This window comes from Marmota monax, unplaced genomic scaffold (genome assembly GCF_021218885.2).
Source record: "Marmota monax isolate L192 unplaced genomic scaffold, Marmota_monax_Labrador192_F-V1.1 WCK01_AAM20220418_F8-fsc00053, whole genome shotgun sequence".
NCBI lineage: Eukaryota > Metazoa > Chordata > Mammalia > Rodentia > Sciuridae > Marmota > Marmota monax.
The window spans coordinates 8668594-8692590 of NW_026693153.1; the positions used below are offsets into that span (position 1 = coordinate 8668594).

The 23997-nt window shown below is 37.7% G+C and overlaps 2 protein-coding genes across 20 annotated transcripts in view; one reads left to right on the forward strand and one right to left on the reverse strand.

Moving 5' to 3' along the window:
- Dcbld2 (discoidin, CUB and LCCL domain containing 2) overlaps positions 1-6236 on the forward strand; it is an 81735-nt gene extending 75499 nt beyond the window's left edge. For 3 of the 4 annotated variants that reach the window (XM_058582908.1, XM_046455231.2, XM_046455229.2), the window contains 3 exons: positions 752-810; positions 1618-1755; positions 2454-6236. In XM_058582908.1, the coding sequence (XP_058438891.1) occupies positions 752-810; positions 1618-1755; positions 2454-2923 (667 nt within the window). In that variant the 3' untranslated portion in view covers positions 2924-6236. The remainder of the gene's footprint in view (positions 1-751; positions 811-1617; positions 1756-2453) is intronic. The other variant, XM_046455230.2, reaches the window with a different exon arrangement.
- Positions 3188-23997, reverse strand: part of St3gal6 (ST3 beta-galactoside alpha-2,3-sialyltransferase 6) — a 59192-nt gene continuing 38382 nt past the window's right edge. For 14 of the 16 annotated variants that reach the window (XM_046455245.2, XM_046455242.2, XM_046455241.2 and 11 more), the window contains 6 exons: positions 14921-15016; positions 11951-12137; positions 11715-11852; positions 10031-10183; positions 5597-5733; positions 3188-3678 (listed from right to left, as the gene is read on the reverse strand). In XM_046455245.2, the coding sequence (XP_046311201.1) occupies positions 3588-3678; positions 5597-5733; positions 10031-10183; positions 11715-11852; positions 11951-12137; positions 14921-15016 (802 nt within the window). In that variant the 3' untranslated portion in view covers positions 3188-3587. Of the gene's footprint in view, positions 3679-5596; positions 5734-7640; positions 8361-10030; positions 10184-11714; positions 11853-11950; positions 12138-14920; positions 15017-23997 lie in introns of those variants that run through there. The other 2 variants (XM_046455243.2, XM_046455246.2) reach the window with 1 other exon arrangement.

A 23997-nucleotide genomic window follows, 5' to 3' on the forward strand; every position in this document is an offset into this window, starting at 1 on the left:
AGTTAAATTAGAGTTACATACTCTAATCAGAAAATGTTCTTTCGTTTATTTTTTTCTTTGTAAAAGCCTCTTTCTAAATGTAATTCTTAACAGAGATTTCTCTTGGGGGGTACAAATCAGAATCCTGTCAGGACGACTGGAAAGTGTCTTGTTAGTTGAGCCCGTGACTCTGTAGTGCCTTCCCTCCTTCTGCCACTTGTCAGTGTTAGTGTTAGCATCAACTTATGCTGGGATGGTGGGGGAGCAAAATTTATTCATTTAAGGGTATAATACACTTTAAAATTTTCTGGGGCCAAGGGCAGTGGAAGAAAATCAAGAAAAAGGAATACAATCAAGAAAAAGGAAAAAATGCTGAATAGAATACTAGAAGATCGTTTTTTAATTCTGTGATTTTGTGGATTGATTAATTTGTTAAATTTACATTTGAAACCCAAACAGACCTAATGTGACTTGATAAGAATAGCCCATCTATCAGGGCTGAGTCTTTGATTTGATTCAGTATTTTAATATTTTTCTTCCTTTATCACTTTTGAGTGTGTAATATGTGAGTAGCAATATAACTTTAATTTATAATCCACAGCTCTGGAAACTTTGAAAGTCAAATGCAATAAAGGGCCCTCTCAGAACAAGTAGAAATGTGTACTCTTGATTAATTATTCACTCTGGACTTTATGCTGTAGTTTCAGAGATTACATTCCAGAGAATTCATTCTATTTACTTTTGTTTTTTCTTTTCCCCTGTATTTTTCCAGAAAGAAAAAAACGGAAGGCACCTATGACTTGCCTTACTGGGACCGGGCAGGTAACTCAGGTGGAATTTGCATCTCTCTTCTGTCAGAGGGAAATCCCTCCCCTGCAGGTGGCAGTAGTGGGAGAGCATGGTTCTCAGGCCCACAGAACCCCTCCTCCCCCACCCTGTTAGAAAAGTGTCATTCTTCTTGCGATTTTTTACTGTTCTGCACAATCTTTTAGTTAATAAATAATGAAATAGAAAGTGCAAATTTCTCATAACACGTGCTCTGTTCTTTTTCTTCTGAAATGCTTGTCTGGTTTCTCCTATGTCCTCAGTTTCTCTTGAGACCAGCATTCTGTGTGTCCTATGTGATCATGAGTAAGAAACAAAGAACCATGATCCTTTTAACAGCATGTGCATGTCACTCTGCCAAGTGAAGCCAACAGTTTAGGAGTTCATGAAGTCAGCCTTCTCCATAGTGATGAGTTGTCATCTTCTGAATTACTACAAGTGATACCAGAGGCCCCCTGCTGGTCCTCCCCACTTCTACTCTCACTACTAGAACGAGACTGTTCACTGCTGGGACTAGAGTAGAAAAGGGCAGTAGTGGGACAGATTATAGTGCTGCTGGCACCCCCAGATGGATCTTGCAAATTATTTTTTGAGAAGAACTTATTAAAAACCACCCCTACAACAGAAGTTCTCTCTGACTACATATGATAACAGGATTCCTTCCTCATATTTATTCAATAGATTTCTACTATGTTCTGCTTTGCACTGGATAATCTTAATCATTGCAGAAAATTAGCTTGAATTTGAAGTCTAGTTTATATTAATATATATTATACAAATAAATGGTCTCTTTGGCTTACTGTCACAATGAAGGTTGGTGGAAAGGAATGAAGCAGTTTCTCCCTGCCAAATCAGTGGAACATGAGGAGACCCCTGTGCGCTATAGCAGTAGTGAGGTGAATCATTTGAGTCCAAGAGAAGTCACTACAATGCTGCAAACTGACTCTGCAGGTAACTATATGGCAGCTGTTGGATACCAGGTAGAGGAAGAAACGGCTTAAGTTTTCTGAAAAGTGCTATAGGATTTATAGGATCTTTGATCTTTTTCATATGTTAAATATAAGCTGTATTCTAAGGGTAGACTTTTTTAAAAGATGATCTTGAGAGAACATATTACATGTTTTATTCATAAAATTGGAACATTCATTTCTAAAGACTTGGGGCATTTTGTTTGTTGACCTGGGTTTTGGTTTTATTTTGTTTGGGGTAGGACAAAGGTGTTAAGACTGGCATTAGGAAAGACAGAGCTTTACAGTATCCTACTGTCCTAGAACACATGCACTTTAAACATTTTCTCATATTTTTGAAAAGGAAAAAAATCAGGTATTTTCTAAGACTAATACCATTCTAAAAATGAAATATTTATTTTGTAATGAAATACTACCTCAATTGAAAGAACGTATACAGTGTATGTGAAATTACATGAATGAGACTTTCTGGCAGATTAACTTATTACTGTGAAATACTAGAAAACATTAAGTTTTTAATTTGGGTCTTGTAAGTGGGAAATCCATGACTCGTGTGTTAATAGCAATAACCATGCCATAGAGAAGTATTTTCTCTTAGTGTAACCTGCAGCTACCTCCTTAAATTACATAATCTCTGTATTAGCAAGAGAACTCTTCTGTTGTGTTTTGTGGTATCTGCAGAGTATGCACAGCCACTTGTGGGAGGAATTGTTGGTACACTTCATCAGAGATCTACTTTTAAACCAGAAGAAGGAAAAGAAGCAGGCTATGCAGACCTTGATCCTTACAACTCTCCAGTGCAAGAAGTGTATCATGCCTATGCTGAACCACTGCCAATTACTGGACCTGAGTACGCAACCCCCATCATCATGGACATGTCAGGGCACCCCACAGCTTCAGTTGGTCTGCCCTCCACATCTACTTTCAAAGCTACAGGGAACCAACCTCCTACTTTAGTGGGAACATATAATACACTTCTCTCCAGGACCGACAGCTGCTCCTCAGCCCGAGCCCAGTATGATACCCCGAAAGGTGGGAAGCCAGGACCAGCTGTCCCAGATGAATTGGTGTACCAGGTGCCCCAGAACACGCAGGAAGTGTCAGGAGCAGACAGGGATGGGGAGTGTGATGTTTTTAAAGAAATCCTTTGAAGGTAATGCTGCTTTTTACAAAGCATCAATTTAAAGCACATGGCCTTTTTTTTTTTTAATTAGTTGTAGTAATATATAGAATGTATTACATATCTGTCACTGAAGTGGTTGGGAAAATGTGGTGACCGAGGTACAGGAAATTACTTATCTCGCTTAAAAGGTGTTGCTGTGGCACAATTACTGCTTGCCTGATAATTTTGAACATCTGTTTGTTACTACTGTAAAACATTATTTTTAATACAGAAAAAGCTCCCTATAATGCACTTCAGAGAAACTGAAAATCACTGAGAGTATTTATTACCAATGCTGCAGGTACATTAATGAACTCAAGAGATGGTTCTATAAGCCTGATTGGCAATAACGCATGGTACTGTTCTTGAAATATCTAATGGCTTGAATTCTCCCTTTGTGAAAGGTGGGTACTCTCATGCTTTCCTCCTCTTCTGTTCCTATATTACTTTCTGTATTCTTTTTTGAAAATAATTAGTGAGATAAGGTTTGATTTGACCACAACCATATACCCTGGTATCTTCTTAGGAAGATCCATGTTGGAAAAGTGACCGACTTTCCCCTCTTGATACTTTTAAGAGTTGAAGCAGTTCATGGACCTGGTCTCATTCCTGCTTATTCTTTCTGCCCCAGGGCCCATCGTGGCTAGCCCCATTCATGTGTTTATAAAATATTTTATTTCAGTAGGTGATGCTTGCATTATCAGTCTCATGAATTCAGATCCTCTGATGTCTTCAAGTGTACTTCTTAAGGTGGAAACAGAAGAGAAACAATTTACAATTTAGAAAAGTCCTAAAGGAGACTCTCCCCTCTTCACTCAGAAGTAATATAAACTACCTTCAAAAACTACAACAAAAAGTAACCAGAACTTGTCCTCTTTGGAGATATATACATATAAAAAATATATGTGTGTGTATACACATACACATATATACACACATAGGTATACATACATACAAATTTTTTTAGTGTCTCATGGTATTTTATAATTTTAGTCAAATTAAATATTTTATATATTCACTTTTCCCCAGAAAAACTAGTATAAGAAATAGAAACCCAACATGTGTTCTTTGATACTGTGTGATTGTGTCTTGTCTATGTGGTAAGAGGTGTCAGTAGTCCTTTGTTGTCATAGCTACGGAACAGACATCATCACATCCTGCCAATGAAATTGTTTTTGATACCTCCTGGCAACTTCCTTGTTGCCACTTGTTCATGACCTGCCCAGAACTAGTTTCAGATGGAGTAAATTAGATATCATCTGTAATATATTAGCCTATATCGCAAATCCCATTTTTAAATCTCTTTAGACTGGCAAGACAGTGTAAGCTCACCATGATAAAAATATATGAATTTGACATTCCCTTTATCGTAAACTTTAGTGTGTAGACTAAATGTTAAAATGTATTTTTCCATCAGGTTCTAGATATTTCTGTTGGCTCATGCCAGCAGATTATGATGTTTGAATAAAGTTGAACAGTATTCATTTTGCTCACTTCCACAAGTGCATCAGTATTTTTAAAAAGATTGCTTCTAAATGAGAACTGTTTATTTCTGCAGCTTCTCTGCCTCCTTCTTGTTTAATTTTGTTGGTTTTGTTTTCATTTGCTTTTTGTTTTTCAAACTTAGAGGCACAATTTTCACTCATTGAAAACTCAGTGCATATTTTTAAACAAAAAGCACAGATGTTGTACTTTTATTAAACCATAAGTGAATTTGTAAAGCACATGTATTAATGCAGTTATCCCCTTTCAGGTGGGAACAGAGTAAACCATTTTGTTGTTTATATTCATCCTTAGTACACAGGGAATATACTTTTCCTCAAGTCATATGCCTGTTTGAAGCTTTAAGAGAGATGTTTCAATAACTGTTGCATTTTCCCAAAGAAACTTGCTATTTTTGTACAATTGTGCAACCTGATCATTTTCCCTGGAGCTTTTTTTTTAAAAAAAATCTTTCTTTCAATGAGAGGCAAATGTTTTCTGAAATGATGCATATTTTAAGACTTGATTCATATTGCCACTGTGCTGTTGTCCTTGAACTACCAATGATTTTAATAAAATACTTTTTACTATTTTTATATATTTTACTTTCCAGATGGATTGCTGAGCCTGATTCAAATGGTTTTTCTGGTTTTGTACTTTTAGTTTGTTTTCATATTAGAATTCTTTATTTCTGGTTTTTATTACATTTATATGTCTGATATATACAGCTTTGGAGACAATCAAGTAACAACTAAAAATGTGAAAGTAACTATTGTTGTCAAAATTCCCTTGAATTTTTTTATTGATTGCTTGAAATATTTAAGACTTAGTCACTGTGGGTTATTGGATTAAATTTTTTCCTGATAATACAAATATAGAAATAGAATCAGACAGCGATGTGGCAAGTGTGGCCATTACTGACTTCATAAAATTACACTGACTTGGCTGTTACTTGATTCTAGGAACCAGCACAGTTAAAGACATTGTGAATTATGATTTATATTTTATTAAATGCTGTAAGTCTAAATCTTGTTGAATGTGCCAGGTCTAGTCCAGTTATTTAAGTTCACGTTTCATTATTTGCACTTTGTGTTGAACAATGGGTTTACTCAATGGTGAAAATGGTTGAAGTAGAGAATTTATGCACAGGTTAAAATCACAATGTTATATGTACACTTGCCTCTCCTCTTCCCTCTCCCAGAAGGGGAGAGCGGAATGTGAGATCATCCATCTGAATGTGGCCTCAGAGCTGTGGAGAGTGATAAGTCCAGAGCATCTTTGCCTTGGTTCCATATTGTCACCTGGAGAGCTAAAGGGCTATAGAAACACCATGTCAGATGAGGCACCTAGAAAGAACTAGTATATTATGAGGGACATTGAAAGCTTTTTCAACTCTTAAGAGAACTGATGAACCTCTGCCTTTAAAAAAAGAAAACAAAAATTTATTAGCTCTGCCTTTTGATTCTGAACTTAAAGTCCCTAAACTGAAAAATGCAAATAGGCATTGGATGTTATTAAAATACTTTTTAAGTCAACTGTGGCACCAGTTCTCATTTAATTCAACTTGTGACTAGTTTCTTTTACTTTTTTCTTTTATTTGGCACTGGGAATGGTAGAAATAAAACATGTATTGCAATATATATTGGAAGTAAAAATGGTTTGGGTGTCAGTTATATTCTCCCAGAATGTACTTTTCTTACCTCGGCATGTACTGTAGTCACTCAGTATTTGTATATGTTGCTAGAATAGATTGTATAAATAGTGAGATTTTAATGTGTTAATGTGTTTTTAATAAATTGTATATTTGTGTCTTGCTCAGATTATTTGGCTTAAAGAAACTTGAGCTTTGTAGATTTTGTCACACTACACAAAATGCCAGATATCTCAATATTCACTTCAGTCATCAATTTTATGGCCGTTATTACCGTGATCATACCAACATTTGAAAATGCCACTATTTTTTTTTCCCTTTGCCGAGCACCATCCTTTCTGAAGCTCGATTCGTTTTATATAAACTGTACTTTAGTAGCCAGGCTGCCTCCTATGGCTGTGTGTTATAAGGGAAATATCCCACAGAATGCAGAGGATTCTGGTCTAGTACCACCATTTCCTCATCCGAGTTATCAGAAGAATCAAATAAAACTGAGGCACTAGGCAAACGTATGCTGGTATTAACAGAACATAGTCCTTATAATTAGTGTCTGAACTCAAGTTAAATCAACTACTAGTTTTCTCTGTCTCCCACTGCTTTTAAGTATTTCATTTTGGCCCTTTGTATACTCAGGCAGGATGCTTGTCAGTAACATTGATGTTTCCCAATGATATCTATTTTTCAGCATAGTAATTCTTTTATAAATAAACTCAGACGTCTTCTGACAGTTTTTAATTCCATTGTTATAACCTCTGCTTTTCTCTTCCTTTCTCCTTCACCTCTTATTCTCTTACCCCCAAAGAGCCTTTGGTTCTGTTCATAAAATTTGGAAAAGAAACCAGCTCACCACATTTGTAGGACTAACTTATTTGCATCCAGTTGGATGTTTTGGTGCATCCAAGATAGCCAGGTAAGCTTTTCATTTGAAGATTAATCGTGTGAAAAATTGGGATTTTTCATGAAAATACTTAAGTCTAAAAACAGCTTGACTTTTTTTTTTTTTCCCTCTCATTTGGTACTGGGGATTTAACCCAGGTTTGCTTTACCACTGAGATACATCCCCAGCCCTATTTATTTTTTGAGACAGGGCCTTGCCATGTTGCCGAGGCTGGTTTTGAACTTGTGATTTTCTTTATCAGCCTCCTGAGTCACTGGGATTACAAGTGCATACCACCAGCGGCATTGTGGTGCAGGCCTGTAATCTCAGCAGCTTGGGAGGCTGAGGCAAGAGGATCGTGAGGTGCAAAGCAACTCAGTGATATAAATAAAATATAAAAAGGGCTGGGGATGAGGCTCAGTGGTTGAGTGCCCCTGGGTTCAATCCCTGGTACCAAAAAAAAAAAAAAAAAGTGTGCACCACCATGCCTGGCAGCTTGATTGTTCTTTCGGCTTAATTTGCTTTGTTGTCTTCCTTACCTTTCCCAATTTACTTCAAATAAAAACTGAAAATTTAATGGATAAATTATGCCAGGCAAAATATGTTTCAGAGTTTTTCCTTCCTTGAGCTTCCCTAGTTTGGCTTCTTTGTAGAAAGTTAGTTTTAATTGTTTAAAATAATACAAAGCAACCAGACTTAGTAATTGAATTAGTTATTTACTTATCCAGAATTTCACATTTTGCCCATTTCCTTTAACTTAAAAAGAGAAAAAAAAAAACACCATTTTCTTCTACCAAATTATAACTTATTATAATCATTATTTAACTAATTGCAGGGGACAAGAGGGGAAGAGTTAAGCCAGTGCGAACTTAGGTTTCCACAGCCAGGTGGGTGCAGATTGCTAGAGCAAGGCACAATCATATTCCAGTTCCCCACCTGCCAGGTGTACAGTAGCCAATCACACCTCTCAGAATTCCATGGTAGTCAAAACTGTTTGGTAAACTAAATCTCCTTATTAAGAAGTCATGTCCTTTCAGAAGTCTGAGATGAAGTCAACTATAAAAAGATGTTTTAAAACATCTCAAAAATAGTAGCTTATTTTTTAAAAAAATGCAATTAAAACTTTATTTCCCTGATAACTAGCTTGACCTTTCTTGGTTTTCATAAATATATTCACAGAAATTAAGCTGATGGGTATGAGACACCAAGCAGCCACAGACTTCATATACATAATTTGAAAAGTTTATCGAATATATTTAAAAATAAACTAAAAATTGCAGTATAAAAATAAAACTAATACTGTTAGCATCATCTTCTGAATCTGGAGGGTCAATCTTGAGTCAAGTTGATTACAAAGTTTTTTTCTATAATGTCTTTCAAAAAGAGCTGTTCTGCAGTCACATTGTGATATGCATTCTGAAGAAGAAAAACAATGTAAAATTACTATATGTTCTAATCTCAAAATATTAATACAGCAATTGAATATTCTGGATCTTAAAAATTCTATATACAAAGCTCGAGTGCTAAGTAACAAGTCACATGGACTTCTGTTACCTTCCTACTTTTTTTTCCTTGTTCGTTCTTGTGTAAGAGCATTCCCTAAAGCCCACTCTCTCCACTTGAACTATCACGTGAGTAGAGGCCTCTTCAGACCCTGTGGTATCCTGTGATACAAATCTAGGAACCAAAATTTCAAGTCAGATGGCTTTTTTTTTTTTTTTTTTAAATAAAAGCACCAAATTAGAACTTATTTATTTTTCACAATATCTTTAATTTGTTTATTCATTTTTATGTGGTGCTGTGGATCGAACCCAGTGCCTCACATGTGAGAGGCAAGTGCTCTGTCACTGAGCCACAACCCCAGCCCCTTGGAACTCATTAAAAAAAAAAAAAAAAAAAAAAAAAAAAACTGTCCTGGACATAAGAACCTCCTATAAAGAATGGTTCAGTTTAAGATGTTCTTTTAAAAATAATTCTGAATCTGGGGGTTGTAGCTCAGTGATAGAGCATTTGTCTAGTTATGTTCAAGGCTCTGGGTTCAAGTCCCAGCACCACAAAAAATTTAAATGATTCTATTGATAGTACTAATTTTTCTCAGTTTTAACATTGTTATTTATATGACACTTGTACCACAAGTGCTACAGGAAAGATTAGAGATTGGAGAAATGAGCCTAAAGTCTGTTCTAGGCACCTAAATCTTTAATATTCAAATGTTTGGTTTATGGTCAGGAGCCAAGGGTTGAAGGGACAGAAGACAGGAATGAAATCCAGCCTGAATACTACTACTAGTATAGTTTATGTATTATTTGGGGATGACTTAAGGAGATATATTTCATGAGATATATCCATATATAGCAGATCACTTCATATGTCAATGTACAGATAACATTTTAATCCTATCACTTGTGGTATCCCACTAATCTAAGAATTTAAAAAAAATAAGAAAATCCTTCTCATTCAATTGAAATCCTCAGGATTAAATTCACCACTATTGATCTCTGATCAAGAAAAACACGATCTAGCGAAAAGGCAACCTTTTTAACCATGAAATTTCTTTTGTGGGATTATGTTGTTCTAGACTATCTTCTCTAACAATACCAAAAATACATGAAGGGCAGGGCTGCAGCTCAGTGGTACAGAGCTTGCATAGCAAGCACGAAGCCCTGGGTTCAATAACTAGCACCCCAGAAAAAAGTGAAACAAATACATGAAAATAATTACGGTGAGCATAGCCCTGCTTTGGGGTAAATCTGTACATCTCAAACACAGAAGGTTGTATTTATACTTAAATAGCACAAACATGGTATAATATCTAAGGCTTGGTCCCTATATGGTTTTGATGCACTTGGTAATAACCATGAGATTCTACCAAGGATCTGAGGTCCACAATTTAGGAATTATTGCTATAGTAAAATAACCTCTGGACTTGAGTCCTAATTTCGGCCTTCAATAGCTTTGTAGCCCCCTTCAAGCTCTCGCTCTCTCTCAAAACTTATCAGTAAAGTGAAAGTGAGAAAAATAACGGGCTTTTCAACCATAACAAAGATTATACCAAAGAATGTTACTGGAAATGATGTGTATGTTACCTTAGTCATCAAAGACATGGTGGCATTTCCATAGTAGTGCAAAGGACTGTTGAGGTCAGAAAAGTTATATTTAAAACCAGCTAGGTGAACTTCGTGACATATGTGAAACGCCAACGTGATGGCAATAATTCCTGTCGTTGGGTGTTTGGGTTTCTAAGAGAGAAATATAAATTTTTATAAAATGCAAATGAGCTCCTTATTTCCAAAACATTTTGGGTTGACCTAGTCATAAAACAAGGATTTTGGAATATTTAATCAAAAATATTAAGTTCAATCCTCATCATGTCCTATGGCTTAGCCCTCCAGTATCATACCTATCATCCTATATGATCACGTGACACTTTTTACTCTAGTGAAAATCAATTCTCCAGTCATCCTATGGCTACACCTAAGCACCAGAATAAAACAAAAGAAAAATATACTTGTCTGATCAAATGTTAAACTTATGGTCAAAGTCAAGCAGACATTGAGTACATCTTGCAATCCTATTGCAATTGTCAAGCCCCATTCCTACTTTCCAAGATGACAGATAACTTTCTATTCAACAGCCCATCTTCTTACTTTAAATTGACAATCCTTATTGCTTTGTGAAATGAAAGCAAACAGAGCTACATCATCTACCCAACTCCAAATCTACCATCTTATCTGCATCTTTACCCACACTTGCAGGCTCACGCCTCTTCACAATGGATGAGATGTCCCTATTGGTGCTACGTCTGACCCCTTTACTAGGCAGCGTGTATATCCCATCTCTACCTAACTAAGCTTCTACCCTTAACCACTTTCTCCCCCTCAACATCAATATTTTTTTTCCCTCTATTCAATCAGTCCCTTCAGTATATAAACAAACTTCTTGATTCTATGTCATCTTCCAACTTTTGCTCATTTCTTGAAAATTTTAGTACCAATGTTTTCTCTAATTTTTGGACTACATTATTGTCCTTCCTCACTTTTCTAGCTTTCCTGTGGTATTTTTAACTGTGTGCTGTGGTTTGGATGTGTTTCCCCCAAAGGTCCATATGTAAGGCTTTGTCACAATGGTGGCACTAGTGGGCCTTTAAGAGGTGAGGCCTGGTGGGAGGCCCCCAGGTCATTACCCTCAAAAGGGATTGTGGGACTCTGGTGTCTTCCTCTTTATATTTCCTGGCTTGAGATGTGATCATAGGCTCCAATATGCACCATGATGTGCCATCCTTGCCACAAGTTCAAAACATGGAGCCACTCAATCTTGGACTTCTTTTCTTCCAAAAACATACCATATTTTTTTTCATAAGAGGCCTATTTTGTATATTTCATTGTAGTAATATGAAGTTTCCTAATGAATGCTTCATACAATTCTTTTTAGCCTGAAAAGCCACATGCTTGTCCTAAAGCCAGTCACTCTCCTTGCTGCAGAAGACTGAAGATGAGGCTCTAAGGGATAAGTCTGAACACACAGATCCTAGGAAACCCCAGAAGGGGGCAGGAAGATAAACCCAAAAAACAACAAAAAAATCTTAGGGCTATTTTCCTTTTATCCTGAAAAACAAAGATAATGTCCGCAGGTATCAATCTTACTATTTCAAATAGAGGCCTTAGAAACTACCTCATTGAGCCATGGTTCTCATACAATTTCTGAAAGGTCCCAGACCCTCTATTCTACTTCAGTTGGATATTCAGTTTGAAATCATGCAAACATACATACCTGATTTTTGGGAAATGTTTTTGGGAAATGAAGTAGTTCAAAAGCTGCCGTTCTGATAATAAAAGGATCTAATATTCTGATTTGATAAGGTTGATAGATCAAATTTAAGGCTGGTTTCTTCCAAAAACCACTAGTGTTCTGAAATAAAGGGTATAGAAAATAAAATACAGTTGTCTTATTCTTTTGAAGGAAAAACACTAAAGGAATCTGAAGGCAGATCAATTTTGCCAACTTACTATTTTGCCATCTGACAACAGTTCGAACAGCCACTTTAAGTCAAGTGGTTTAAAAGCAGCCAGAATCACCGTACTATTGGGGTCATTGTGACTTTGATCTGAAAAAACAGATTCTGGATAAAAAAGTCGGAAGGTTGTCCTTCTCCCAACTTCCTCTTCATGTTCTAAAACAGGACCATTGTTCATTCTGTGGGTAGCAAGACACACAAGATATACAGACAGGTGGAGAATAAGCCATTTTCATTATAGTTCTCAGAGGCTTCAGAATTGGACAAATAGCCATTTATCTTGTGCTCTGAAACCACACAGCAACTGATCAATCTTTTACATACAATGGCTAAGGAGATAATTCCTCGTAAGAACTAGCTGTTTGATCAAAGGCAAAAAATATTCATTTGTATTTTAAAATTAATTGTGGAGCCAAGGATAATTCAATTTTACCTCCAGGAAAACTGAAGACTAAATAAAAGAGATGGGAGCACAGAATACTAGACTTAAAAGAGACCTTGGGAGACAACCACAGAAACACCGTTGGATTTACCCATGAGAGCCCTGAAGACCTAAATATGCCCATGGCCACAGTGTTGTGGCAAGTGGATGTGTGTCTAAACAACTAACAGATAAGAAGAATCACATTTAAGCTGGCTTGAAGACCCATCAAAATCGTGCTTCTCTGAAGTGCAGGAGCATCATTGTACTGGAGCACCACCAATGAAGGTCTGTTGCTAGAATGAACTAAAGAACAGCAAAAGATCTACTGTTAGGTTTGTGTATGCTCAAAGCCAAGGTCAGACATGCACTATTTATGCACACACCATGAAAGCATGGCATAAAAAAAGAATACTTTGTTTCCAAAACAGTGTCCCCTAGGAGGATAAATATTGCTTTGCCCTTTGCCTCTGACTTTGTGTAATATAAGACAGTCTTAATAATATTTGAAATGACTTTCAAAAATTTACACCATCTTGTTTTCCTACAAGGGCTTGCTGTGGTTCTAAATGGTCAGATTTAGACATTTTACAAGTACAGAAATTTGTGAATGCTTCAAAATTATTTTGTAAGTAAATTACCAAAGCTTTCTGAAAATGGAAAATAAATAAAATATGGTGACCTTGCTCTGTAGAAACCAGCTTGAAGCCAGTAAAACTCCAGAACACTGGCCCGGTCACCCTGATGCGTTACCCCAAAGCACTAGCTTTCCCACAGAAGACTATTCTTAGCTACTCCTAACACATTTAGACCAGATGATGAACTTACCTCAAACTTTCATTGAGAAAACAGAAACATTTTATTTTTCCGCCGCTACATCTAAGGGAATGTTGGTAGCTCTAGCCACAATCCTGGTTCCTCTTTCCATTACAAAATATTAACCATGCTTGCACTCTGTACCCCATTCCCCTCTCTCTCTACCACACCAGTGTCTTTCTCCACTCATTTCTATTAGTTTCTACTCCAGCAATATACTACCATCACAAAAAAACACAACAGGTCTTTCCTTGATTCTGTAACCATCTCCAACTGCCAGTTCATTTTTCAACTCCCCTTCAGAGCAAAATGTCTCAAACGAGTTGATGACACTGATTTCTCCATTTCCTCATCTGCATTCTCTCCAACCCATTCCAAGCAGGCTTTTTGCCATCTTATGCCTTTAAACTTACTTTTGTCAAAGTAATAAAGAGTTACAGATTGACCATCTAATGGTCTCCTCTCTGTCCTTGTTTTACATGAGCTCTCATCACTATTGGGATGCAGTTGATATCTCTCTCTCTCTCTCTCTCTCTCTCTCTCTCACCAAAAACACTGTTCTCTTGGCTTCTGTGATCACCTTCTCATTTTCTTTTTTCTTCACTGGTACACCCTCTCCATCTCCCTTCACTTTGATCAATTTCCCTCAATGTGTTAAGCTCCATGCCCTTCCTGGGCCCTCTTTTATCCCTCAGTCTCTCCCTGGGGACTCTCACCAAGTCCATAGGATAAACATAGCTCATAGGCCTCTTCCATTGAAACTTAACTTTCTGTGTGACTTATCCACTACGTCTCTCAAAAGCATCTCAAATCTAACATGTAAATACAGAAAATCTTACTCTTCTAAATCTACTTATCCTGCTCCTATCAATAAATGATCATCACTATCCAGTCACCCTTTTAAGTTGAAAACAAGAAGCAACACCCTTGGTGGTTTTATTCCCATTAGTCCTTACATCTAGTAAAGCAATAAATCCTGCTAACCCCATGTCTGTAACATGTCTCTGGTCTGACCACTTGCCTACTTCTATTCTGACCCAACCATCATCTCCTACTTGAATGTAGCAACTTAAAGAACTCAAATGCATTCCTCTCTTGCTTAACCTTCAAAAGCTTCCTGGTATACTTAAAATCCAAGCTTTTAATCCTAGTTTACAAAATCCCACACAGCCTGCTCCTTGCCACCTCTTTAGCCTCTGATCACACCTGAGCTTGCTGCCCTCAAACTTTGCTGTTTACTCAAACACAGGATCCTATCCTGAGGATCTAAAGTAAACAGTCTCTGTGTCTGGATTGCTCTTCTTTAACCTTCATATGGCTGGTCCTATATGGTCACCAAGATCCTCCTTAATATGGTCACCCATTCCCAAGTACCACTCAACCATTCTCTGTGATCTTTTTCTAATTGGATATATGACACTTAATACATTTTCTCATAATTATTGTTTTCTTCCTTCCATCAGAATGTAAGCCCCACAGGGAATAAAAGCACTATTCTTATCCACTGCTATCTCCCCTGCAGCTAAAACTGTACCTGGAATATTAAAAGGACCTAATAAATATTTGCTAAGTCAGTGACTAGAAATCTAGGCTTTACTCTAGCCAATTACTGAGTGAGAAAGTTGTGTAATCAAGTACATAAACAAATTGAAGCAACTTTTAAAACACAGCTGCCTAAAGTAGGAAGCCATATTCTCTTCAATTCTAGGTTGGCAATATATTTACCTTATTATGACATCATAGGAGTCGATTTTCTCTCCTAAGCTCTTATTCTTCAAAACTCCTCCATTGCCCACCACCACACACCTTTTACATGGCACCCTGTTGGGCAAACAGACAAGTCAGAGATTAAGCGATCTTTCATAGAATGGGGTGATTCCAAGAACCTTTTCCTACTTTTAGGAACCCTATGCCAAATTTCACAAGTAGAAAAGGAACCAATTGTTACTTATAGGTGTAGATACGTTTATACATATGTGTACATATAGATAGATATAGATATGTTTATGTATACATATACATATATATATATGATTCAAGAAATAATATTCTATAGGAACAGTGTATGATCATTGTCAACAAATACCTCTCAGCAGCCCAATTTCTCATCTGATTCTTATAACCACTCATGGAGATACATAAGCCAAATATTCCCATTATATAAATGGAGAAATAGGTTCAAAAACATATAACAATTCCAAGTTACACTTCCAAGAGGTGGTACTAGCATTTAGATACAAAATTAGAGGACAATAGACCCCTCCACTTGGAGTTCTGCATGTTGTTATTGATGCCAGTGTGTTTTACATTATGTACATGTTTTGCCAGTGTTACCCATTCCTTTGAGATTCTATCTCTGGTTTTGTGTTGCATCTCACGAGTGACAAAGCAGATGGTGGATTCTGGTGGGGAAAGGGCAGCCTCTGTACTCTGCCCATTCTTACTTCAATTTCCCAAACATGGACTGGTCCTTGGAGCTTAACCAAAACAAACTACAAGTGCACTCTATGTTCCTGGCAAAGAGCTTTAAATTAGGCCACAAAGGGGGACTTCCTATTGCTGGCTAGCATCAGCCGAGAACCACAGATTGTATCCTGTTGGCTCTCAGAGCACATGGCCTTGGCCCATCTGCCTCCTAGCACTTACCACCAGCCAACCAGGCCTTACCACTAGCCAACTAGACAAATGAACAAATAAAATCCTTCTCTAGGGAGCAAAACTACAGAAGGGAAGGCTTTTGAAGCTGTCCTCCCAGGGACCTCATGATATGGGAAGTCTAAATTTAGAAAATGTGTTTCTCTGAGAACCATGAAATCAGCAGATCAGTTGAACTCATGACCTTAAAGTGTTTAGGAAATTAATGAGCAGCAAAATTGAACAAATGCTGTAGATTATTTAAAAAGAAAATGCAGGAATGCAGGAACTATTTAAAAGAGCCTGGCACTGGGCAAGTTAAGAAGAGACTGAACACATCCCCTACATTCACAAGCTACCTTTCTTACATAGAATTTGTATCCCTCATCTAATTATTTTATAAATTTTAATGCTAACATTTTAAAAACACTTAGCACATTTTAATGGGAGTCCTCAGCTCTCAAATATTAATGAGTCATGTCTAAGGCAGTGTCTTAGACAAGGACAAGAAGCACCAGTTTTATAGCAGGGCTTTGGGGGCGGGAGACCATCTGAAAGACATACAGTGTCCAACACCACACATCATGGACATGTCACCTGTCACAGAGTGTTCTAGAGGTGTGTTTGTTTACATCTGTTTTTAACTAAGGAAGTAACCTATCTCTAAATGCTTTATTAGCAAGTGTGACTTTAGTTCCCAATCCCTGGAAGCCAAGTTTATCAAAGGCTCACTACTTAGGGCCATGACTGAAAGGGGAACATTGTTGAGTATTGAGAACTCTATCATTGTCATTATCCTCACCAGGTCCATCCCGTGAATGCTTTATGACAGGGGAAATTCCCATGCTCACAGTTTGCTTGGCCTTTCCTAACATCAGGGTCGGTTTAATGGAAATTAGAGGCTGAACCTCCTGAAGCTGGCTCTATCTCCCCACTGGGAAGGGGGCAGCTGAAAACAAACAAGATGGAAACAACAGGTCTTCCCAGGGAGATAACCAACCTCACGGAAATAGCAGAAGAATATCTATAATTATGGTACCCATTCTAAACCTCTCCTTCCAATAAGGGTCAGAGGCCACTCCCTTGACAAGGGAAGGGTTGCCTTGTCCTGAGCCCAGGCACCCTAGGGGCTCCAGCATCCATCCTGGCTTACAGTCCCCAATCTGCCAAGAAGCTGCCTGCCTCCATCTACACCAAATACACAGGGTCAAGGCCACAAGCATACTCCCAGGGGACTCCAACAAAGGACTTATGACCCACAAATCTTATCTCTAAAGTTGACCCCAGAAATAACTTGTCTCAACCTCAGACATGGCCAGTTCCATTTTGTCACTTAGCAATGAACTGATGGGTTGAATCTTAATATTTACAGAAGTTTCCCCTCTATCAGACTAGATTGCAGATGGTCATTAAGTCCTAGGTAATGTTTGGCATCATAATCTCAGGCTTAACCAAAGGGCATCTGTCATATTACATACCATCTGTTGTACTACATATGCCACATCACTGGTCTCCCTCAAGCTCCGGGTCCTGGACCTCCTCCCATAGACCCTACTGATTTGCCTCCAGCCAAGAGTAAAAGGGGAGTCTAGGACTGAAAGCAGATCTCTTTCCCAGGATCTTCCAGGACTAGCTACCTAAAGGGCCTCATTCCTTGTGCTCAGCCTCTCAACCTCCTCCTGCTGATGGTCTCAGCAGATTCAAGGACTTATGAAAAATGAAATCACACAGACACTCTCTCACTTCAGGAAACTTCCAATCCAAAGACTCTCTTCACACTTTAATGTTGCCACATTTTTAGGAGTTTCACATTCTGTTTTCTTCTCTGTCAACATCATAGGGGACAGGTAGAAGAGAGGAAGCACCCTTACACTAAGAAAAACTGGTCAATGCCTTTGAAAGGAAACTTTTTCAGTGAATTCACATGCTTCAGTTGATTGCTACATGAGTGTGTGGAGGTCATTTTTCTCATTCATGTCTAAAATAAAGCAGGTACCTGTTACTTCAACTTGAGAACCGTTTGGGAAATGCACATGCCTCAAGCTGCTCACCCAGAAAACAAAATAATTCCAAGTGCCTGTTACCTGTTAATGGAAAATCCAGAAAGCTGCTGAACAGCAGTGGTAAAATATTACACTTCCCTCAGGTGAAAAGCACTGTTTCCCACACAGTCAGGCAAAGCCAGCAGAGGGAAGCTAGGCAGAGGACAATATAGAGGAAAGAAATTTGAGTTGCCCATGTCAAATCATTCATGATATGTCTTCTTTTCTGAATGCTTTCCCTTTGGCAACAATATGTATTAAAGCACCTCACTCCAACTTCAGTGAAGCACATCACGCCAACACTGGATGGCGGATGCTGTTAGTCATGTTTCAAATGAACTTCACCCTGCATGCCAGATAGCAGAGCTGTGCATTCAGAAGCCTACCTTAGTGAGCTCATTTCCTCTGTAAATAGCTGGCCTAGAGATAGCCATGTGACTCATCCCTGGGCAATAAGAGACTAGGAAAGTCTGTTAAATGATTTCCAAAGAGATTTTGCCCCACAAAAAAAAAAAAAAAAAAAAAAATAATTGCCACACACACAAAAAAAAGTCTGAGCAGAACACTTTGTTTTTACCTGCCCCTTCCTTTCTGCCTAGACTTTCACATGTGGTGACATACAGTTAGAGTAGCTATAGCTACCTTGCAAGGAAAGAAGAGCCCCAGGAATGCTACCCTAGAGCCCTAACATCACAGAGCCGCTAATTCAATCCCACTACCACAGTCATTCTATGCTCAGGGAGCAGGCAGTCCAAATCTAGGAAGCGTCATTCAGATAACTGTGTGTGTGAACTGGCTGCCCCTAGGTAGAAGTAGGGCACCCTGAAAACTGGGACCATAAATCTGCAAATCTGAAACCACATATTTATGCAATACATACAATAATAAATGTTCAAATGAGTTTTGGTTAGGAAACTATTATTTGCATCCTGAATAACCTAAAATGCTGTACAGGGAACTAGAGCTGGAGGTCTAGCTCCTCATTCTGGCTCCCCGACTTAGTACTTCGGGGAACTTTCCCTAGTGATCTGACCTCTGTGATCTCAATTTTCCTTTTAGTGAAGTAAGTGTCATGAATGTTATTAATCCTTTGGATGTCATCATTTTCCTCTGATGTGTACCACAGTTTCTATATCTTTATGTAATAACTGACCACAGCGATGTTAGAAAACAGATAATGGCTGAACTAGCACCTTCACCATGTATGACTCACTCTGGGGATGTCACAATTTCTTCTTACCCTCAGTTCTGTCTCTGGCCGAAAGGCTGTGGAATAAAGAAACCTTGCAAAACAGCAGGATATTAAAAATTCAGATATTGGGAGTCCTTAAAGCATTAGGATTCTCATTAACAAATACATTGCTGATGTCTAATTTTTTTTTAAAGTCTTCTAAGAGCATGCTCCTGCCTTGAATGGTAACCAATCTTACCCTGTTTGGCTGAGGCTGACGTAATAGATTCTGCTTGAGTGAGCAGCCAGGTAGCTTTTACAAATCATCATCTATTTAGCAGGCAACAGACTTGACATAGGTGCTTGACACAGGTAGGTATTTATGGGTAATTACTGTATAACCATCTATGCTGCAGAACTAAAGAAGTCTTCTTAAAATCTGGTACACCTTCAGAATGCAATGCTGGTAGATGAGGGTGAGGATATAACTTGAACATTTTTGTGGGAGCTGAGATTTTTAAGCTAATGTTTCTGTTGCTTCTAACTGGGGGAGGATATACTCCCCCTGGGACCAGGGTACAGGCTGGTGCCAGGGAGCAACATGGATAACAAGGAAGGCTCATGGCTTTTGAATATTGGCATACTTTAATTATTCCTCTTCTGTACTATAATTCCCTTAAAATAGTCTCCATCTATAGTGCATTTCATTAAACATAGTAGTCTCATGTTAGATGTACTTTGGGAAAGAGGAACCTGAATCTATGAAAAATCATCATCATCAGTAGCAGCAGCTGAGCTTAGTTATTACAGAGCAGAGTTATTAATTGACTTCAGAATCCTCAGAGTGGCACAGAAACAAACGGGAACCATGGAAATGATGGAACATACTGATAAAAATAGTTAATTGTCTGTCATTAATCAGGTTTCCCTGTTCCTTAAAAATTTAAAGGTGGGTACACAGTTACCTGGAATACAAGCAATATTTTCCAGTCTACCTTCCAGCTAGGTGTTGGCTTGTGCCTGACTCCCACCCAATGGGATATCATTAGTGGTTGCTAGTAAATATTTAGCAACCAATTCTAGTGGGGGGGGGGGCAAAGGATGAAGCTCTGGTTTGTAGCATTTGCCAAGCCTCATGGTGTAAATACTCCCACCATGGCTGATTTCAAGCTTTCACCTTGGTATCATGAATATGGAAATAGGAAGATGCAATTAAGTGTTAAAATGTGATTTCTGTGAGCTGTCGTTAAAGAGAGAGGCAAGTTTAAAGGGTGAGGTCATGCCCCTCTTCCCTTCCTCCTCCCTGCTGGCAGAAATGCACATGTGATTGGCAGAACTCCAGCTATTGTATTAGACCCTAGGAGAAGCCACAGACCAGAGAAGAAGCCTTAGCCCTGATGATCACAGAACTGTTGAGTTAGCCCTGCAACATTTTGTAGACTTCATGTATGTGAAAACTATGAGAACTATATTTCAAGTTTTCCCATTCACAGAATCTGTCCCAACTAAGAACATCATGCATGCTGTTTGAGATTCTGAACAAAACTAGCACTTGTACCTGGTAGAATCTTAAAGGACTCAGACTTGAAACAACCACAGAAATGTCTGAATCCTTCTAGAGGATGGAGGGAATATAAAATATAGAAAATTACTTGAGCAGAAGAAATGGACACAGGCTGGGGGTGGAGAGTGGAGGCACTCCCAGTGACAAAGAGGAGAAAGGGAAGGGAATAGAAGACCAAGTCAGCAAGAAGGAAGGAAATAGTCTGGCCGAGGCACACACAAGTGGCTGAACGCCTGTGGGAGAAAACAGCTAAATAAAGCATAGTTTAGTTCTATGATAAAACTAGACAAAAATAGAACCACCAGTCATACACCCTCAATAATCTAACAGGAGTTTACATTTACAGAACCAAAGACTATAAATACTTGCAGATAACTTGCTGAAAATATTTAAGGAATAGCCATTATCACTCTTAAATAATTCAGGCACTGGAGTTAGAGTCATCTAGGTTCACATCCTAGCTTTGACACTTACCAGCTATAACAAACTGTGCATGTTTGCCTTGCCTTGGTTTCTCTGTTTGCGAAACTAGAGAATTGAGCCAATGCACATATGCCAAAGGTCTGTACAAAACAAAGATCTATAAATGAGAGCTATATAAAATATTAGGTAGAAATATATGTATATGGTTTCTGTTGATATGCAATCAAAATTGAAATGAAATGAATGGCATAGTTTTAAATAAGAAATTAGATTGATAGCCAAAATCATACTGAATGGGAAAAAACTGAGAGCAATTCCTCTAATATTACTCTCACCACTCTTATTCAATATAGTAAAGAAATCTATCCAGAGCACTCAGGCAAGAGAAAGAAAGAAAAGGCAAACACAGAGAAAAGGAGGAAGTCCAGCTATCCTTGTTTACAGATCATGATTCTGTACATAGAAAAATCAGGAGGACTCCATCAAATACTTTTAGAACTGATAAACCAATTCAGCAAAGTAACAAGATACAAAATCAACATACAAAAGTCAGTCGCTTTTTTATACACCAATAAAAGTCAGTAGCTTTTTTATACACCAATTCACTGAGAAATAAATCAGGAAAGCGAGTACATTCATAATAGCCACATAAAATAAGATATGTAGGAATAAATCTAATTAAGGAAATAAAAGACTTCTACAATGAAAATTATAAAACACTGAAGAAAGAAATTGAATACATTAGAAGAGGGAAAAACCTTTCATGAACTGGGAGAATCAATAGTGTCAAAATGGACATTCTACCCAAAGCAGTCTACAGATTCAATGCGATCCTCAATGACATTTTTCACAGAACTAGAACAAAGTCTGAAATTCAAATGGAAACAAAGGACTCCATATAGCCAAAGCAATCCTGAGAAAAGAGAACAATGCTGCAGGCATCACGATAACAGATTTCAAAACATACTACAGAGCCACTGTTACAAAACAGCATGGTATTGGCATAAAAGCAGACAACAGAAAGAGAAGAGAGAACCCAAAATCTTCAGCCAAGTGATTCTCAATGAAGGGGCCACAGACACACAGTGGGAAGAGAGCAGCACTTCAACAAGTGGTGCTTGGAGAACTGGATAGTCACATAAAGAAGACTGAAACTGGAGCACAGTCTCTCACCGTGAACAAAAATTAATTCAGAATGCATCAAAGACCTTAAATATAAGCTAAAACTTTGAAACTACTAAAAGAAAACACAGGGGAAACACTTCAAGGTCTTGGTACAAGCAATGATTTCCTAGGTAGGACTCCAACCGTCCACAAAACAAAGGCAACAGTTAAAAAATGGGATTACATCAAATTAAAAAGCTGCACAGCAAAGGAAACAATCAGCAGAGTGAAGAGACAGCCTGCAGAACGGGAGAAAAATCTCTGCCTGCTACTCATCAGAGCACTAATATCCAGGATATATAAGGGACTCAAAAAACTTAACAAAAACAAGTAATCCAACTAATAAATGTGCACATGATCTTAAAAGACACCTCACAAAAGAGTGAGTACAAACCACTATATGAAAAATCTTTAACCATCAAGGAAACGTAAGTCAAAACTACATTTAGATTCTATATTGCCCCCGATCATAATGACTATTACCAAAAAAAAAAAAAAAAAAAAAAAAGAAAGAAAAGAAAAAGTAACAAATTTTGGTGAGTTTGTGGAATAAGAGGAAACCTTGCACACTCTTGGTGGGAATATAAATTAATATGACCACTATGGAAAACAGTATGAAGTTTCCTTAAAAATACTAAAAATAGAACTACCAATATGATCCAGCTATCCCACTCCTGGGTATATATATATCCAAAGGAAATGAAGTCAGCACAGAAAAGAAATACCTGCATTCTTGTGCTAATTGTAGCCAAGATATAGAATCAGCTTAGGTGCTATCAAAAGATGATTGGATTAATATATATATATATATATATATATATATATATATATATATACATATACACATACATACACACACATATATACACAATGGAGTAGTATTCAGCCATAAAGAATAATGAAATCCTTTCATTTGCAGAAGCATAGAACTGAAAGACTTCATGTTAAGTGAAATAAGCCAGACAAAGAAGAACAAGTATCATATGTTTTCTCTCATATATGGAAACTTACAGAGAAACAGAACAAACAAAAATGATGACTTGAACATAGAAGAGGGACTACTAGGTATTGGGGGATGGGTCAGGAGCAGGGGAAAGGGTGGTAGGAATGAGGAGGGAAGGAATACAGACAAGATCAAAGTTCAATATTTTGCATCTATGGAAAAACCACAGCAAAATCCATTAATTTGTACAATTAATTGGTTAATAACTATAATAAAAATTAATTAAAAATAACAAACAAAAATAAATCAATTATATTACATAATATACACTTCAATAATCTGGGTCCCCAACAGAAAAAAAAAAAAAAGACAGACCTTAACAAAATCTAACACTGCTCCTGTAGCTCCATTGTGTAAACTCTATCTCACTTTCACTTCCTGGCCCACTACAGCTATCTTCTGCACCCACCAAATAGCACATCCAGCACATCCATTCTCTTGGGCAAGAAGGGAAATTCTGTCATTGTCCCATGTTTAATAGACACCTGACATTTTTAAACCACCCACATTCTCATGTTAGCCCACCAGCCAAATTCTAAAATGTGGCTTAAACCTTATGAAATGGGTCCACCTGCCAACAAGTCTATCTTTGGAAATTCAATTTGTACAGGGTTATCTTAGCAACAGAATTTTCTAAAAACTAAAACCTCTGTAGTCAAAAAACATATATCTAAGCAAGCTGTCTGCTTCCTTCAAAGATATTTCTAGTAGGGGGCAAGGAAGAGAACAGCTTCCAATATCCAATAGTTAACCTTTTTAACAAGAGAAACAGAAGGAGTTAGGATGACGCATGGGAAGATA